Source organism: Typopeltis vanoorti, chromosome 12 (assembly GCF_054136105.1).
Source record: "Typopeltis vanoorti isolate ZY-2024b chromosome 12, IOZ_Tvanoo_1.0, whole genome shotgun sequence".
Classification (NCBI taxonomy): Eukaryota; Metazoa; Arthropoda; class Arachnida; order Uropygi; family Thelyphonidae; genus Typopeltis; species Typopeltis vanoorti.
The window spans coordinates 127,173,909-127,193,945 of record NC_143560.1 but is presented as its reverse complement, the minus strand read 5'-3'; the positions used below and the strand labels follow the sequence as shown (position 1 = coordinate 127,193,945).

The following is a 20,037-nucleotide window of genomic DNA, read 5'->3' as shown; positions in this document are numbered from 1 at the left end:
GAGAAAAAGATATCCTTGAAGTATGGAGTAATTACTTTGAAAAACTGCTAAATGAAACAAGCAGTGATGACAGCACAGTGGTAAAAAACACTGACCAGGCATGTAGTCAGGAATACATATCCATACTTGAAGTAGAAAAAGCCATCAAAGGCTTGAAATGTGGAAAGGCAGCAGGAGTAGATGATATTCGACCAGAAATGCTGAAGTATGGTGGTATAAGAGTCTTACAGTGGCTGCACTGCATAGTTCAGAAAGCCTGGACAGAGGGACGAATTCCCGATTATTGGAGTACAGCTCTCATAGTACCCATATATAAAAAGGGAAATAAAACTGCATGTGAGAATTACAGAGGTATTTCCCTACTGAGTGTTCCTGGCAAGATCTATGCAAGTATACTTGAGAAACGGTTGAGAAGAATTGTGGAAGAAAAGCTTGGTGAAGAACAAGCTGGATTCAGGCCAAATAGAGGCTGTCAGGATCAGATCTTCACTTTACGACAAATAGTCGAGAAAGCATGGGAATATAACAAAGATCTGTATTTAAGTTTTGTCGATCTGGAAAAGGCATATGACAAGGTGCCAAGAGAGAAGCTATTCAATACGCTGCAGTTATATGGTATCAATGGGGCATTATATCAAGCAATACTTAGTCTTTATTTGTGTTGTAAGTCAGCAGTTAGAATTGAAGGAAGTACAGGAAGATGGTTTAATGTTAAATCTGGTGTGAGACAAGGATGTACATTATCCCCTCTGTTATTCATTATCTATATGGATGACATTATGAAGTGGTATTAAACATGATATCAAAATTGGAGATGTTAATGTCAGCTCTTTGCTTTATGCAGATGATGTTATACTTCTAAATAAATCCGCTACAAGTCTGCAAGATTCTCTGACTAAATTGAATAGCTGTTGTAATAGATATGGTATGAAGGTCAGCAATAAAAAGACAAAGACAATGAAAATAGGCAGAATCATCGAAAATGTCAACTGTGTTGTGAATGGAGAACCTGTGGAACAAGTAAAACATTTCAGCTATTTAGGCACGATTTTTACTGAAGATGGTAAATTAAATATAGAAATAGACAACAGAATCAGCAAAGCTGGTATGGTGGGAAGTCAACTGAATAAATTCATATGGAATAAGAGAGAAATTAGTTGGAACACTAAATTAGCTGTATACAAGACAGTGTTCAAACCAGTTTTAACTTATGGATCTGAGAGCTGGGTTAGAAGTAAAACACTTGACCAAAGACTAGAGACCACAGATATGAGAGTCCTGAGAAAGATTATAGGCGTGAACAGATGGCATCAATGGCAGTATCATATTAAAAACGAGGATATTAGGAAAGAACTTGACATTGTCAGCATTCAGGAATGCGTTAGCAGAGCTAATCTCAGGTGGTATGGTCACTTAAACAGAATGGGCGAAGAAAGATTAGCAAAACAAGTGTTCTCTGCCAGGTTGGCAGCAAAACGACCCAGAGGAAGACCAAGATATAGGTGGATTGATAAGGTACAAAGTGCTTTAGACGATAGAAATATAAGATCTGATAATGTTGGAGTGTTGACAAGTAACAGACTGATTTGGAGGAAAATTGTAGATAGGAAATTAATAGTGATGTAATTTTTTTCATGTAGTACTGTCATATCCTGTACACCCCTTGAGGGTACATGGCAGGAATTTGATGATGATGATATCAGTGTTGAAACGATACCAAAGAACTTGTCACAGTCAGAGGAACTATTAAAACTGGTTTCAGATAACTTTCTCAAAATTAAGTATGACCCTCGTAATGATGTATCACTGTGGGTTAAGGATTTTTTTTTTTTTTTTTCCGGCAAACGAGTATTCGTCATTAATACTGAACTTTATTTTTAATTATATAATTTTTATGTTATTCTCACCCACAAAATGATTTATACGAATATAATAGCACATTTAGTATCTTCAACTGTCTCTCTCTCTCTCTCTCTGGAAAATACCAATATATTGTACTAATAAACACACAATATCTACAAATAATACCCATTGTAGTTGCGCAATAAAATAATGCGAAACAATTACATCAGGACAGCGGGGTAAGGGAAAACGTCTAATCCGAAACCAGTCGTATTCATATTCATATTAATATTCTCAACTTTGAGTCCAGTAAGGGACGATATCTTGGACCCAACTTTTTGACTTTGTGGGAAATTTAAAAGAAGCATAACAGTTCACTGATACACAAAGAAGCCTATTCGTGTTATGAATCGATGTTACCTCAAATTGTGTTCTTTCGCCGCATGAGATGTGAAACGTAAATATCATAACAAAACAAAATTTATTAAAGCAATACTTGCGCAGCACATTTTCATCACATGCGCTTGAACTTTTAGGCTCTTTTGGTTGACATTTGCGAATGGGTTCACGTCAAGAATATGTTGTGCTTCAGGATTTTATCGTTGTTCTTCAACGATGCTGCATAAGCTTCCGTGCATAGGATTAATATTATGCAAGGAACAATGCGGTGGCTTCTGAGAATTTGTCTCCAAATAAACAGAACTGAATGAAGTACGCTGACGAATAGTCAATAGCTTCACTCACAGATTACAGTAAGAGTGGGAATGTTGTCCAAGGAACGGTTCTTCTGATATAGGTAACACGTGGTGATAACACAGAAAAATTATAAAAACTGCAATGCTGCTGTTTTGATGCTTGAGGACAGCAAGAATATTAAAGCTTTAGAAAAATCAAAAGGAAGCTCGATGAGACAGCTACAATATCTGAAGAACTGTGTTACATGGCCAACCAAACAGAGAACATTGAAGAAAACGTGGGACTGCGATTTTTTTTTTTGAAAAAAATCAGAAATTAGCCTTTATTTTTAAGTTTGCACTACTAGTCAGCACTGTTTCACACTTTGGACAGCAACAGTGGTTTGCAGAAACCTGTACTGTCTAGCATTGGAACCTAACAATCATAAGGCGAAATTACGGGTACACCTTCGATGTTATGACTGCATGCCATAACAGCAAAGTTTCTGAGATAATATTACGGATTTCAAATCGTATTCTGTTGTCGTCTATGGCGTGCTAATCACCCGATTCTTTCTCCCTCCCTCCTCACAGACATTCATTTTCTGTTAAATGTATTTTGCGCAGATATTTTTCATGGCAGTCGATGTTTACACAAAAACTGAAAATCAAAACCTGAACCTCTTATAATGCGTAAGGTAACCAGTCATCATTCATTCACAGTTCAAACTCACCGGACAAATCTTTCTTTTCATGTTTCTTTGAGACAATCTCACTTCTTAGGTATTTCCGGAAAAAATTACTGCAACCTGAAAATATTCAAATTATCGTTGTTCTGTTTATGTTTCTGCTTTCCCTCCAACAACAGTGTGCAACGAATACCCTTTTCGCGTTATTGGATCAGTATAAAACATTGATCTCATTAGTCTATTTCTCCCTTTTCCCACTCACTGCATGCATGATAATAAAAATATGAGTTTACTTCTAGTTGTGGAAATGGTTAGCCTGTGCCCTGGATCGAGCACAGGCTAATCATTTTCTACCTAACCCCGGGGTCGGCAACCTTTTGAGTCGGAAGAGTCAAAAATTACAATTGACAAAATTTCAAAGTTTTTAAAGAGCCACAAAATTTTAAAAAGTTTTTAAAGAGCCACAAGATCTTATTGTCTTCAAGGCATTTTTGCACGGCATTCGCTATATCTTCCCCTCTAGTTTGTTAGATACTAGAAATATTAGATACTTAGTTTACGAGTAAAGGTGTTATGCCCAGCTATGCCGAAATCAATGAAAATTGCCAAACATAAACTTCCGAGAGCTTCCGACGGACTGACGACAGTGACGATGCGTGTCACGGGGGAGGGGTGCGGTGAAAAGCGAGTACAAGTGGCTGAGAGATAGAATCGGTGCCTAATCCTCGTTAATCGATTCAGAACGATTTTTAAATTTTTTTTTTTTGATAAAATAAATAATATTTGCGTAAGGAACTAAAGAGCCGCAACTTCACATCCAAAGAGCCGCATGTGGCTCGCGAGCCGCAGGTTGCCGACCCCTGACCTAACCGATTGTCGTTTTGATCGGTGAGTAGTTTCTACCACCAGCTATTATGTTATTTCTCGTCTCTGGACCACGCTTTCTCCTTTGATTCAAACACAATATTTGTAATATTGCCCATACAGGTCCGTTTAGAGCACCGTTTACATGTCAATTTTAAAATGGCTTTAGTTTATTAAAACTTTAAATGATAAAGAGAGCAATTTGCAAATAATAATATTAAATACTGACAAGTTTAAAATTCCCTGATTTATTTATACTTTCTTGTCCCAAGCTAGGAAGCACATCGACGTCTTTGATTTGTAGCTTGAAGTTACAAGCTTGAAGTTGCTGAACTTCAAGGTTTCCACAGTTGTTGATTTTTTGTTTCCTTCGAATCGCAGTTACTCTCACTCTCTCTTTCTCCATGGTTATTCCGTTAATGGAGTTGCGAACGTTCTGAGTCACATGCACTGAATCGCGAATTCTAAGAAATAGTACCAAACAGCGTATGCATACCTATTGTATTGTGTAAAATTCAAACGCCTTCCTCTACTCGGAAAACATTAAAAATCTGGATTACCATCGAAGTAATAACAATCTGTGAAACATTAATTCCATTATTTAACAAATATTTTTCACATTCTCCTATTCTCGACGTTTCCTGGCCAACATAAAAAAAGTGCATCAATAAGTGAGACTTAAGATTAACAAAGGACTGAAAGGTTACTTTAACTGTTAACTGGTTGCTTAGCCATCGATAACTCATTATCTGAACACCACTTCGAATAGAGATATAAACACGTTCGATTCCACAGGCCAGAGGCAGAAGAAAAGTGCATTAAGCAAGTTTCGGACGCAGGTGTTTCAATTCCCAGCGGACGCTGTAAGCATTTGGTAGGGCTCGATTCGAAATTATTATTCCTGAAGTCTGCCGCATCGGAAAGAGAGGGAACAGAACAATTCAAATTCTGACGCATGCAACCACTTCACTGAAAATCTTTAACTTTTTTTCTTTTTTATTCCAGTTATCATGAGAGAGAGAGAGAGAGAGAGAGCTGTATGCTAACGCATTACTGCGAACACATGAAATTGTTGACAGGAGTTTGTACTGAGGAAAGAAAATGAAAAATGCTGCATTCAAAGGAGTCTCGGGGAAGCACGCACCTACTAATGCGTCATTCTCCAATACGGGTAAAGGTCTGCAGCGGTAGACATTTATTTTACAGGAAACGAGCAGTTGCGAAGTTTTCCTTAGCCTCACAAGGATATTCTTAGAACGGTAGAGCTGAATAATTAAGGGGGTTCGATTGATTCGAACTAATAAAAGCATGAATTAGAGGTCATCCAGAAATAATGCCGCGTTCTTAGAATCAGGAAAGAACGACGTAATATAGGGAAAAGTGGGGTATCTCTGATATCTTGGTGCACGTCACAAAATCAAAGAATTGAATTTTGGGTTTGTTTTTTTTTTTTTTTTTGTATTAAGAGAGAGATGGAACAAAAAAAAAAAAATCTAAAATATATGGTTTAAGACAAACCGAATAAATCTAAGTTAACTTTATTAATTATAGTAATTTTAAATGAATTACAGAAATAAATTTATCCAGAAATTTAAACAAAAAGAGGTACATCCTAATAAATTTAGTTTTTTTTTTTTTTTTTTTTTTAATTTTAAATTTGTGACCTTTACAAGGAGGACGGGAATGTCTGTAGCTGGGTGACATTTCATGAGGAGGGAGAATAGGTTCAGGTTCATACGTACCGCCTACCCCCCCCCCCAAAAAGTGATGTCACTTAATGGTAAATTAAAGATACCAAGAAATTATATTCTTGGTTTAATCCTTTATCCAAGTGTAGGCAAACAAAGTTTGCGGCTGAAGTATTTTCAGGACTGGGGCAACTCGTATAAGGAAACTAAGACTTCACATCACTTGCCTTAGTATCCCATAATGCAAAGCACGTCTCCTTGCGGAGATGTATGGTCCTGAAAATACTTCAGGAGCAAACTTTTTTTTTGCTTACACTTGGATAAAGGATTAAACTAAGAATATAATTTCTTGGTATCTTTAATTTATAGTATACCAAGTGAAAAAAAAAAAAAAACACTTCTAACTAAAATCACTTAATGATCTTTAGTGAATCCCTCCTATCCTTCCTCCTAACTAATTTGTTCTTTCAATATGGCAATATTAGGGAATCGAAGTCCTTCTGTGAAAGTACGAAAAAATAAATAAATACTTATTAAAACTCTGGCTAAAAATAATATTAAAATAACAATTGCTTGCTGCCTCTCGGGATCCTGCAAGTTTGTGTTGATGATGTTTGAAAAGTGATATAATAATCTCTTAGAAATATTCATATGATACTGCAGAGATATATTAACATTACTGCATGGCTATCTGAAAAAAATGGCAGCATATTATTTCATGAGTATTGCACTTTCTTAAAAATAACACATTTAACTATCCCACTAATTTATACAGTATATCACTAAGAAGAACTATAAGAATGTTTTGAAGTGATCTGTTTGATTTCCTCAGGCCAGCTGAAAAGATCTCTTACTAAATCATTGGTTCTGTATACGGAATGCGACTGTAGTATAGAATTCAAAGATGCAAATAAACAAGATCAATGAACCACTTAGTGATGTCAACACTTATAGACAATTAGAAAGTGACCGCACATTGACTATTCACAGCAAAGCATAAGACTTAGCAAGAGATATTTTCAACTGGCCTAAGGAAATCAAAGAACACATTACTTCAAGCCATCCCGTTATCACGCGTCCTCATGGTGTTCCAAAAATACACGAGGAATATATATATATAACTCCAAAGATTCCATACGAAATAAAAGAAATTAAACTGGGTTCCACAGACATCACGGCGAATTTGGACGTCACAAGCCTGTTTAGCAACGTTCCAAGAGAAAATCATATTAAACTTAGCAAATATTTTTCCACCTGATACTATGAAACTCTTCAAACATTTATTTTCAAGATCTCTATTATGAATAGATTGAAGGCCTAGCCATGGACGCATCCATTTCATCGCACTTCGCAAAATATACGCATGGAGACGTTTTAAAAAAGAGCTGTCAATATATATCACACTAAATCAAGGGTGAGGTATGTTGCCGATGACATCTTTGACATTTGGCAAGACTGAAGAACCCCTCCCCCCCCCCACACACACAAGTTGGTGGAATTCCTCAAGAGTAAAACCAGAAAATCCAATTTACATTAGAATTCTTTTCATTCCTAGATGTTCTCATCTCAGTAGAAAATCACTGCAATCTTTCATTTGAAGTCTAGAGGGGAAAAAACTCAACACCGGAAGATATCCATATGCCACATCACACCACCACCCGGCGTAAAAACGAATCACCAAAACTCTCAAAGGCAGGACCATTAAAATATCTAATAATGAAAAATCCAAAAACTTCTTAAGGCCGTTCTCCTAAATATGGATACAATCTAAGAACTATCAACAGCACCTTAAACAGGCCATTACATATTCCAGAGCATATACAACAAGAAGCTACAAAAGGTGTTTCTTTACCTTACATTAAAAATGTCACTGGTAAAATAAGCTATTTAGAACCCCAAGTGAGGAACAAAATATAATTAACTCAGTTTCACGATCACTGAACTTAACGCTGCCACAGACCTATTAAAACCTAGAAAACCTGCAGGCCTTGATGATGTCTGTAATGAACAAATTAAACATTTTGGATTCAGGACTAAAGAGAGTGGTTATTAAAAAGCATTAAAAATCTTTCCATTATAAAAACGTAAAAGAACATACGTGGAATAGTGGGGGGGGAGGGGCAGTGAAGAAAGCTTTAAAATAAGTTATCAAATACTTTCATGGATGCTTTTAATTAACACTCTCAATTAACAAAAAGTCCTCTGATAAATTTCACACAGAGGTATGAAATTTTACGAATTCACTTCACACCTGGTGGCACATCAAACAATCTTGAGTTAAACACAGAGATCGCACGTTTAACGGACTGTCCTAAATCCAGAATTTCAATTCTGACTTTTTGATAATAAAACAAGCATAAGTTGCTAGATGAGTTAGAACTACTCACCCTGTCTAGTTGATTGGCAACGCTTTGTCTTTCTGCTTCCAATTCTCGGCTCAGTTGCTCAAAATGAGCCTCCTGCAAATATATGAAATGAAAATTAAAATAATACAGAAATGGAGCCTACTGTTAAGCACAAATATTATAAACGAAGCCCCTTTTTTTTTTTAGCGATCTACAAACAGTAGATAGTCTCCTCTTGCACATTAGGTCAACAGTCTACCACGGCTGTGTGTATGTGTGTGTGGCAAGCCCCACGCAATTAACTAATCCAGCTTAATACAGTACACGGACCACAGCTTAGCGGCTGGGGAGTAGCTAGGCTTGACCACCCATCCAACCAAGCCAGTTGAAGCACTAAAGAAATATGAAATTTTCAAAAAAAAAAAAAAATTTTTAACCATACTACTAATTATATAAGGCTGGATGGTCTTTTAGTCATACCAAAGGAGAATGTAGGAAAAGTGCTTCTGAAAGTTGTTTCAGGACGCAAATGACTTCACACCATTATCTCCGCTGCTTTCATAAGAAGCAACCGCTATTGCTTCACCAAAAATGACTTTCCCAGTTTTTGTTTATTAATACTTTTAATGAATATAGGGTTTGCGCTCAGCCTCTTTGCAGTCAAAGAAGTGGATTTCCTCGTTGATGCAAAAACCAATGGCCTAGCAGATAAACCGTTTTTTTTTTTTTTTTTTCCTTTTTTGGGAACAATCACACTATAATTGAAATATATATACAAAATAGGAAACAATGCGGGCCTGGTGGGCCAAACAGATAACACCAACCAACAGGTCATGGGCTCAAATACCCCCTCCCGTGGGCATGTACCTATGTTTGTAAAAGCCTGCTCTGTATGACCTTGTATACAAGCTCTTGTAGCTCCTGAAGTTTATGTTTTTTTAAAATAAAAAAAAATAAACCAGATGACCGACATAACTGGCCAAGTGGATTGGTTTTCTGCTCGTGGCCTCGAATCCCACTAGTGGGGATGTTTGTGAGTATCCATGATTATAATTTCCTATTTAGAGACCACCGCCCTGTTTATTAGAAGGGGCACGAAAACAACCAGATTTTCTACAGCAGAAGCCGAGCATTATCTACCCTTTAGCTGCCTATGGTAGTCACGTGCTAGAGGATGACAACTTTTCGCGATAGGATTGTCAAAAGGAAACATAAAATGTCACAGTTGATTACAGCGTGAGGCCAGTGGCAACTTCTTCAAACCTTTCCTTCGCTTTGCCATTGGCACAAACCATGTTGCCCAAACAGCGTGAGAGGACACTTGTGGGAAGAGTAATGCTAAGTGTGCATCTTTCATCCCAACCACATCTATAAATTTCTTCTTTTGTTCCAAGCTGATAGAACATCACTCATGATCCATTAATAATGTTAAATCTGTCTTAAATATTTGTGTGTGTGTGTGTAGAAAGATTTTTACCTTGGATGTATTATACGTTAAAGATACCAAGAAATTTTATACTTGGTTTTTTTAATAATTTTCCCAAGTAAGCAAAACAAAGTTTTGCGCGTGAAAATATATTCACGTCTAAGCTACTTGTATATACAGGCTAATGACTTCATATGACTTGCCTTAGTATGCATCCCATAATGCAAAGCACGACCCCTTTCGGGCGTGTATAATGCAATGTATAATGGGAAGGGCCACTACCCGAACCGGTTTCGACCTTTATTTACTTCGACCTCGTATGACTTCTGCATTAGATCAACTTTGATATCTCTCCCGGGTCTGGCTCCCACTGAAGAGACCTCAATAAAGGTCGAAACTGGTCTGGGTAGTGGCCCATTCATTATACACACCTGAAAGCGGTTGTGCGTTGCATTATGGGATACAAATTAATGCAAGTCATATGAAGTCATTAGCCTGTATATACAAGTAGCTTAGACGTGAATATATTTCCACGCGCAAAACTTTGTTTTGCTTATTTGGGAAAAGGATTAAAAACCAAGTATAAAATTTCTTGGTATCATTAACACACACATTATATATATTTATATATATATATCAACGAATTCCAACCTTATTTTAAACCAACAATTTATGGAACATAATTATTTGAAACACTAATGTGCAATAGTTTATATTTTGTTTTCTTTTTGAAATGTCAGCGTAGTTTTATATTGGAATAAGCACAGTGTTTCTATTACTGCGCAAGCAAATGTTTCAATTGCCGTTAATCCACGAGTGTACTGCGCAACAATAAAAATGTAGCTGCCATGCATGCAAAGTCACGTGAAAGCCGGCAAAAAGAAAAAGACACACGAGAAATAACGTGCAGAAAACCCAGTGAAAAGGGTGAATATAAGTCGAATACTACACACACACAAAGAAAAACGTCGAAATTGACATGCAGTGTCTGGACGTTGTTAGGTAGCTCATCAGGACGACATGAAAACGTTTTCATAATAAAGATCCGTGTGGCTTTGGGACCTTTTGTTTGCAACAAATTATGGCAAATATCGCAAAGCATATGCACTTGAATATGGTGGATCTACCTGCTTTTATCACTGTAAATAGTTGCAGCCAATTAAAAAGAACTTCAAAAATAATAAAAAATTCTGCATACGATATATAACGCCACTCCAATACGCGGTCATTCATATTGCTGGTTTATCGTGTATCCTTATAGGATTTTTTCTATTAGTTCTTAGTGCTTTTTAATTAATAGGCTTTTTATATTTCTCTGTGTAATTATTGGTTCTCCACCTTCCACATTAGTTTCAATCTCCCAGTATTTTCGGGTCCACTTCGGTACCAAACAGCAGAAAAGAAAAAAAAAACAAATAAAAATCATTGAAGTAACTGACTGTTAAATAAACAACTAATTTCCATCGACTGATTGCGGGTTGGCTGTACAAGAACACGCATTCATTCCCACTAAGCTTTCCTATAAAACAGTAGCGTAATTGCGATTTTTATCCCTACTAAGAGCTTGGATCCCCCCCCCCCCCTTGCGAATTTGTTAATCCCTTGATTGCTTTTCCTGATTGCTTGTACTGGATCTTCTGAGTTCTGTAGAGGGGTACACCGTGTTGCGGGGGTTCTTCGGTATAATTACACTCGTGCAGTAAAAGTGAAAATTAAATTATTTCACAATAAGAAAGAATGAAAAAATCGACACGTTGCTGTGAAACGAGTTGGAACACAATTCTCAGCGCATGATGGAACGCGAAGAATGGAACCGAAAATAAAGTGAAAAACATGCTTTAATTTATTAAACGAACCTGAATGGTGTGGTGAGTACGTTATTTCGTAGTTCATAATTAAGTTTAATGGAATAAAAACAGCACAGAAATAATTAAACGTGAATTTAATAGAAATTAGGAACCCCCTTGTGAATTTTTATTTACAAATATTCCCAAGTACGCGTGGTTAGCCTGGTGGCCTTGCGCTTCGCAACCATATGCCTGGGAAAGGAGTATTCTGGGTTCGATTCCCGTCGCCGACGTGAGGAGCTTAAGGATCTTTCTCAGCCATAGCCAAGTTAGGCGGTCTTAAGCGTGGACAGCAGGGTTTTCCTCCCCAGTTTATCTGGGGGTTTCCTCCCGCAAGCAGGCAAACCTTCCCCGTGAACACACGAGTTACAGCCACAGGATATAACCGGAGTTATAGGGGCTATAGTCACCTTATCCTCGGGACGGGTACGACTTAGAAGAGCTTAAGATAACTCTGTAACAGGCCAGTAGGCCTAATACATAGAAGGGAAGAGAGAATGGAAATATTCCCCGCCCTTGATATCACCGACCTCTGCAATTCTGCCAGCAATACTACTTACTTCACTTGGCAAGGCACCATATATAAACAGATAGAGGATACAACCATGGGGCTCTCTCCTCCTCCTCAAGCCAATTCCTACATGGAACATTTTGAAAAACGCGCTCTTGATTTTGCCACTCTCAAACCTTTAACTATTTGGAAAAGTTCAACTAAATTAAAAAATACATCGATGGCGTGTTCTCCATTTGGTCACAAGGCTGAAACACTTCCTTCACCACCTCCGCCTTTTCTACATACTGTAATCACATCTCTTCCGAGGAGGCGCTTTTTTTTCTCGATTTACACAAAACCTACCCACAAGGGTGGATTAATATACAGATGTTCCCGTTCTCCTCATCCAAACAATATGATATTATATAAATAGAGCCCCAGCCAGACTTTCCTAACTGCTGAACTCTCCTTTATTCCTGTCCAATGGCTACGCATTCAAAAACCAACCTGATCTAAATAAATATAGTCGTGTTAGGCTTCACAAAATTTGGGAAACATTAATTCTTCGACCTACAGCCAAAGCCAGCTACCAGCATCAATTTTTACATTGTTATCGCACATGCCTCTGTGACAAAAGAAATATTAGAACTCTTAAACCTACGCTTCATTATTTCTACGTGCTGTTTTCATTCCATTATACTTAATTATATGTGTAATCTAGCACCCAAACCTTAATGCAGTACATGCACGTTATTTCATTTTGACTGTGGATCAAAATCCTTGCAATATGCGTAGTACGGCGCCTTAGCAGTTGCGGTGACCGTGGTCACAAATCACTTAAAAGAAGCCTTCTCGTTATATGCAGTACGCGTGACGTAAGACTTTTAACGCATTTAATACTTTATTTTTGGTTATCGGTTAATTTTTTTTTAAATAAAAATAATAATAAAAAAAATTAGGTGCGTGTGTGTCATGACTACTAAAATAATACAGGAACATCCATCTCTTTGTTAGGAACCGAAACCGGTAAAGAATTTTTACGAGCTGGGGTTATTTACACTGGTTTCTATAGATTAAGGAACAAACAGGGAGAAATTTTTATGGCATTCGGTGAAAAGCAGTGTGATATGAGATGTGGAAAAAAATGTAAACAAAGAGATTAAGTAACAAATGGTAGGTACATGAAGACGATGGTCAAAAAGAAAGACGGAGGGATGATAACACGTTCCTGGTTTTCTTCAGATCTGGGCACTCCTGGTATCGCTTAGTAGAAAGAACCAGGAAGGCGTTATCATCCCTCTAATATCTATGAAAGGGACACTTAGGTAGTGTGATGGTTTGGGAAGGCATCTGGTTGGGTGGACGCACTGACCGGTATATGCTTCCTAGCGGAACCAGAATGTCGCAACTTATGGAGACGGGATCCTGAATCTCTATGTTCGTCCGAATGCGGGTGTGATAGAGAAGACATTTAACCCACAAGACGATAATGCTCGTCCTCATCTAGCGAAGCACGTGGGCTAATATCTTCCAGAAGAGACTATCTTACGTATGGATTGGTCGGCCAGGTCTCCTGACCTTAATACTATTGAGTATATCTGGGATATGAGTTGCGCTGCTCTCAACCCCCTCCCCAAAACTTTGAGGGACTTAGGAGAACATTGCAGGAGCAATGGTTGTCAATACCACCTGAGCTCACTGTTTATAATGGACACCATTATAAACAGTGTGAAACATCGTCGTGAGCGCTTTATTGCAGGAGGGGTGACGACATTTCTTATTGACGCACTTCGACAATCTCATTTTGACCTCTTGTTTTTGACTATTGTCTTGAAACCATTTGTTACTTAAATATTCATTTACAATTTTTGTAGGCGTTTCAGTCGCATCTCATGTCATACTGTTTTTCACCTTCATTTATGGATACGAGTGTAGTTAAATTCAGTCATCAATAGGAATGATTAAAAGATTCAAGTGCAGAATTTCGATCCGCTCTTGCATTTCTCGCATTTACTAACACTATCGCTGCTTTCCAAGTGTATTCAATCGATATTCCGCACTTTTTAATTAAATCAATTATGATATTCATAATTGTAACAGCGTAATTAACTGTGAAATTCAAAATATAGCCACAGAAGTAATAATAATAAATATACAGGTGCCTATGTAGCCTTGTGGAAATGACGTTCTGTCGCTAGAAGAAAGGCCGTTAGAGATTCAGGTTTAGATTAAAATTGAATTCCTCATTTTTAGTTTTGTTTGTTTTTCAGACGGAAAGTCTGGATTTTAACCCAGTATCTCAATAAATCACTGTAGAACTCACTGTTACACATGGAGGCATGGGCGTCCGCAGAGGGAGGCAAACGGGGCACTTTTTCCCCTGGGGGTCTACTTGTGGAAAAAGAAAACAAAAAATTAAATCAAATTTATTAGTTATTATTTGTCTCCAAGCTTCCCCCCCCCCCGAAATTTTTCTGCGGACGCCCATAGATGGAGGCAGTTGTCTGTACTCTCTCTCAAATATCGTTGATTCATTAGCTCACCATCAGCGAAGGCTATAGGAATGGAGAGTGACTGCCACCTGTCTCCAAAAAGTTAGGATTAGAACTGCATCTCTCTTTAACAAAAGAGTTCTTTTGTTAAACTGTAATTTAAAATGTAACTGCTAAATTAATTTATGTAATCTTATGCGCTTATCTTATCTGCACGTAAAAATAATATTGTGTGAATTTAAATGTTTATATCGCAATATATTTAATAATCGAAAGTAATTAACTGAGCATTAATTATCTCATGTAAACTTTAATTATCTAGAATTAGTTTTGAACTGGCGCCAAACTAACAAACTGTAGCATTACACGTTACCGAAGTGTACGATCACTCTGCGACTCTCGTAAATTCACGACTCAATTGCTACCACTCCCATTCCTCCCCCCCCCCCTACTACGTAGCTCGTGTAAACATTTTCACTTTCCTCATGTTGTTATCAGGAAACCAACAAAGTACTCCTTACAACAAAAACCCTTCTAGTATTCAACATAATTTCATTGACCTTGCATGCGAAAATACTCGTACAACGGAGTTTTCTTTATCATGGCTATGAAGTTAGAAAACACCTAACCATTCTTCCAGTCATCGATGTCAATGATCTCGATAAATTTGATTTTGAATTTTTTAGAGAAAAAAAAAATAGTCCAATCTGGATACTAAAACCAGTAAATAAATAAAACAAAAATATCGTTTGCTGGTTCTAATTGGCATTTCGTGGATGTTCCTGACGATTTAACTCCTATTTTGGTGTTGCCTTTTAAACCTCTCTTGTACCACTAGTATTTATGCAGCAATTTGCAAATCAGTCCACGTCAAACCAGTTTCTAAGACAGCGAGAAATCTTCCACTTATTCTTTCTAAAGTAACCGAGCTTGCTGCATTTGAATTTCGATGGATTCTTTGCATTGGTATTATTTTTCTGCATGCACTGATAGGAATAAATGAAAAAATGATAGGAAAATTGTTATCGTCAGGATTGAATTCAAAACTTCTACAGTTTTGAATATTCTTTACCCTTCTCATTCAGATTGTTGAGCGAGAAGAATGGGGACCGCTCTCTTGTGTTTGTTATGAGCGTATGCATTTCTGAGGCAACATGAAAAAATTCGAGTATTTGGTATGAGACCGACTAACTCACCTTCCGATGAAAAGTCCTCATTTAAGTTTTTTGCATCCACGAAATGATTCGAAAGCAGGTCTCTTCAAAGGACACCGTCTATACCAACTGATCTACGGAAGTATTTTTCTCTCAGATAAGAGAGAAAAATACTGTCGAGTTGTCTGGAGGTACTACTATAAATATTTGTAGTACCCCGAGTGATATATACTTGTAGGATACCGAGGAGGGTAAAAATCTGGATCCATCATACAATATAAGAAGTACAGAAAGCGGAAAAAATCATAACCGAGTGCGTGACAATTTTACTACATAATTATTAAAAATTATATTCAGTGCAGTCAAAAAGACGCCTACGAAAGAAATAGGGAGTCCCTATGTAATTTTACATTACATACGGATAGTTAAAGTAGCGTCCATTTTGCATCTCATACGAGTGCGCATAACGAATGCTCGTTTATGTGACTGGTATTTTTTTTTTTTGTTTGTTTGTTTACGTTACGAGTGACTAACTTCTGATGCAAAGGAGCAAGATGGTTCGGTCTAGATGAAGAATGGCTTCATTATGTTTTATTTAAAGACTCCACTGATGATTCGTGATTTTCTATGGTTAGTTTATCATTTATAAGCTTATTTATTTATTCTTGTGTATTACGGTAATTATAAACTTTAGGTTGGTTTTTATGTGGTGCTGACTTTATAGTAATGCGCGATTCTTTTTTTTTTTTTCCCCTTTCATTAAGCCTTTAAAAAGGCGATCTATTTCGACTAAGGATTCGACGTAACTGTAAGTATGAAACTTAAAATGAAACAAATTAATACTAATGATAATACTTTTCCAGTAGTACTTCCACTGCCTAGCAAATGCAATAGGGAGTGCCATCCTTAGACCAGGACAAGAAGGGCGTGTGCCCTGGATCCCGGGGCTTCGCATTACACACATAAATCATTTATGAATGATGTATGTCTATTTTATTTTCGTCCAAACAAAGTTGCCAATCAAGAGAATACCAGGCATGCGCAATAATAAAATGCAGTCTTTGATATTTTGCCGATTTAAAGAAACTAACTTTACACATATTTTTCGATTTTGTCTTTACGAAGGTATATTTGTCAAGATAGGAGGATGAACTTATTTCATTTAACAGTTTAATTTGATTTATAACTTTTAAATATTTAGAGCCTCAATTTGGACTATTTTCCCGAACCCCAGATGTTAGGGGGAGGACCTGCCAATAGGTGACATTTGCTAATTAGACTAACTGTTCGTTGTCTTCTGTCTTCAGCAGGGTAGGCACTTGGATCATAGTCAGAATTGTATTTTTCTAGTGTTTGATGATAAAAACAAATAAAAGCAATAACAAAAACACTTGAATTTAAACATGAATAGAGAGAAAGAGCGCAGTATACAACTTTGGGAAAAGATATGTAATTTGCTTTATGTTCACGTTATTGTGAATCATTTTGAAGGCGAAATTTCAGTATTTTCTTCAGTCAGTCAGCAGTTAAATCATAATTCAAATGGGAAATTAGAACTTGCAATAAATCAATAAACTTAGGGATTTGGTTAGTATGAACTATAGTTAGTATACTAGTATAGTATGTTCTGAAGCCTACTTTTTTTTTTTTTTTGTTTTTGCTAGTAATGCTAAATGTTTCTCACGGTTTAAATTAAGATGTTAGAATTAAGCGCAAAATCATATAACCGTGTGGTATTTCTGTGGCCATTTTGAATGTTTCGCTTGCGTTAGAGAAAAATGGCATTTACTTCGAGTTTCTGTTGTGATGGTTATTACCTACTTGGGTCAATAACTTGTATAAAGATAATTGGCAAGGTCTGCCAAATCCCCCTTAGGGTACAATATTGGACTTCGAAATTAGAGAAAAATATCTCCCGTTGAGTCCGGTAAATTTGGTTTGCATTTTTGGTACTATTACTGTATAAGTTTGGATGTACGGTGATATATATGTTTACAGGAATTTAGGTTCAAAATAAAGGCCATTATTTTTTGGTTTCTTCGGTACTGGCACTCTGTTCAATTTAAGAAGAAGGATCCGAACTAATTAAGGCGGAAACAAACCACTGGGAATTAGCACATCATTTGAGTCTACACCGATAAATGCAACATGTTATTTTTAGACAATAGAGAAGGTTAAGGTTGCCTACGGTATTATTTTATTTCAGGCGATCCATGAAGCGACCTTTGGAGATCAATTCTAGACTATAAGAAATTCGTAAAACTCAAATTTGGTACAGATTGGACTTTGATAAAAGGAAAGCAGCATAGTTCGATCCCACGTCAAAGACATGTCCCCCTCTCTCGGCAGCCTGTCAGGGACAACTGCTTTTGGTAATATTTGCAAGGTTACGGATGTTAACTTAACAAGAGAAATCGAATAATTACCAAAAAATCCAATGACATTAAGTCATTATAAAGTTTGTCCTTACGAGTTAAGGACAGCATTTGTGGGCTGCTGTTTGACTAGATTGTTGTACACGTTGTGCGATGACTTCTGTATAAACAATCTATAGCCTAATTCTGACAATCGTTTGTCTCGCTCTTGCTACTCTAGGAAAGGGGGTTAGGGGATTGTCAAGTCGAATCATTTAGAGAAATTAGAAACACGAAAGCTATGCTACTGTAGGTGCACGTTCGATTTAGAAGAAGGAATCCCATTGCTAGGCCTCTAATATTCATCAAGAAATAGAACATGTTAGTGATGTTCATTGAGTTTTCATGTTTAAAAGTATGAGATTAGCGTATCAATCTTTGATACATTTTATTCCATTCGACTGTTAATGGAGACACTCAGCGGTTGAATTCGTTTCTGGATTTGGTTTCATTCATAAAGATTCACTGCACAGGATCATTCCCAAATACAGACTTTAAAGAATGACGTCATCTGGACATTTGTAAACAAATGTTACACTTCCGTATCACCTGTACCAGCAGTTAGATAAGTCATCATTTTAATAATATTTTGCAGACGTGAAAAGCAGCTGGCGGCAGACAGAGTTATGCATGACCAGCTGGAGGTGGTCTGTTAGGAAAAAGAGATCTGATCTGGAGCTTGAAAATTGTGTTCCTTATCCACTTGAGTCATTAAATGTTAATTCGCATTTTTAAGAGGAAGAAGATTTATTACGTCGCCATTCAGAAGGATTAATTTCCCAAAAAGGCCTTTAAATGATTTATTTCAAAATTACGCCATTTGTTGTAAAATGTTCGATGTCATCAACAAGTCAATTCGTGACACCACACTACTATGAATACTTACTGCATTTATCTTTTCGTTCTTGTGGTTAGAATTAACCACAAGAACGAAAGCCAATACGGTTATGACGCCAGCGTATTGCCAGGTAGTTGCGTGTGTTCTTTTTTGCTACCTTGCATGTTTTACTGGATGATAAATACTTTTTTTTCCCTTTAAAACGTGAATTTTACACCTTTACTAAAAAAAAAAAGTCATGCCACCCCCATATGAGGCTGGGAGTGGCACGGCTTTCTCATTGCTCTCCTCACAAATAGCAAACAAAGGCTTTTTTAAGACGGTTTTAACTTCTTTTTTATTTTATTTTATTTTTTTTTTACGTGGGTGAGATTTTTACATAATCCGGAAGCTCTACCGCTGGTAAAGAAACGTCAATTTTCACAGCATTTTATATTTCCAATAAGCAGGATTGTGGTCTCACACCGGTCGATGAAATTCATTTACCACCCAAAGACATTCATTCCCTCAGATTCGAACCCTCATCCTACATCTACTAACATCGGAAGTGCTATCCACGCAACCAACCAGGCTAATAAATTTAGCAGCACAGAAAAGCTTACCCGACATGAGAAATATTTTTTTTGCAGAATTCTCTTCTGGACGGCGTAACACACCCATCAAATCTGATTGATGATTGGCTCTCGCCATTTCTGTCTGGGATCAACTTTAATTATTAATATAGTCCAAAAGAATGTGACATCTCAAACTGGGAAACTACATAACTTTTTTTTTTTTTTTTTGTCTTAATCTTTTGTTAATTTTCTTCCCAAAGTCTCAGTTAACTTAATTTTGTTTCTTCATTTGTTTAAGCACAATCTGCGACCCATTAAAGAACTACTAATAACAGGTTATGATTCGAGTTTTTACTTCAAGCTATTGAAATAGTTGTAGCATTTCGTCACTACACGCTCATGGCATTTTCTGGTGTGTGTGTGTGGTTTATTTGTAATTACGGCCGAAGCAACTTGGGCTATAAGGCCATACGTCTGTTAATTGCGTTTGTTCTAATGTCGGTTTGCCTGCTTTGAGAGACGGCGTGCGAGACTCCCTCCAACGAAAGGCTGTAAACTTTAGTACCGAAGGTGGGCTCATGATTATTTCTATTTTTTATTAAATTTTATTGTATTGTTTACATAGTCAGGAAACTCTGCTTTAGGAACCAAACATTCGACCTGTTCAAGTCACTTCAGACTTCAAATAAGCAAGGAGGTGATCTCCCACCTAAAGAC

At 37.0% G+C, this 20,037-nt stretch overlaps 1 protein-coding gene across 1 annotated transcript in view; it reads right to left on the bottom strand.

The window, feature by feature from the left end:
• LOC150101218 (catenin delta-2-like) overlaps positions 1-20,037 on the bottom strand; it is a 728,964-nt gene that overhangs the window by 563,393 nt on the left and 145,534 nt on the right. The window contains exon 3 of the mRNA XM_090401243.1: positions 8,145-8,216. Coding sequence (XP_090257369.1) covers positions 8,145-8,216 — 72 coding nt within the window. The remainder of the gene's footprint in view (positions 1-8,144; positions 8,217-20,037) is intronic.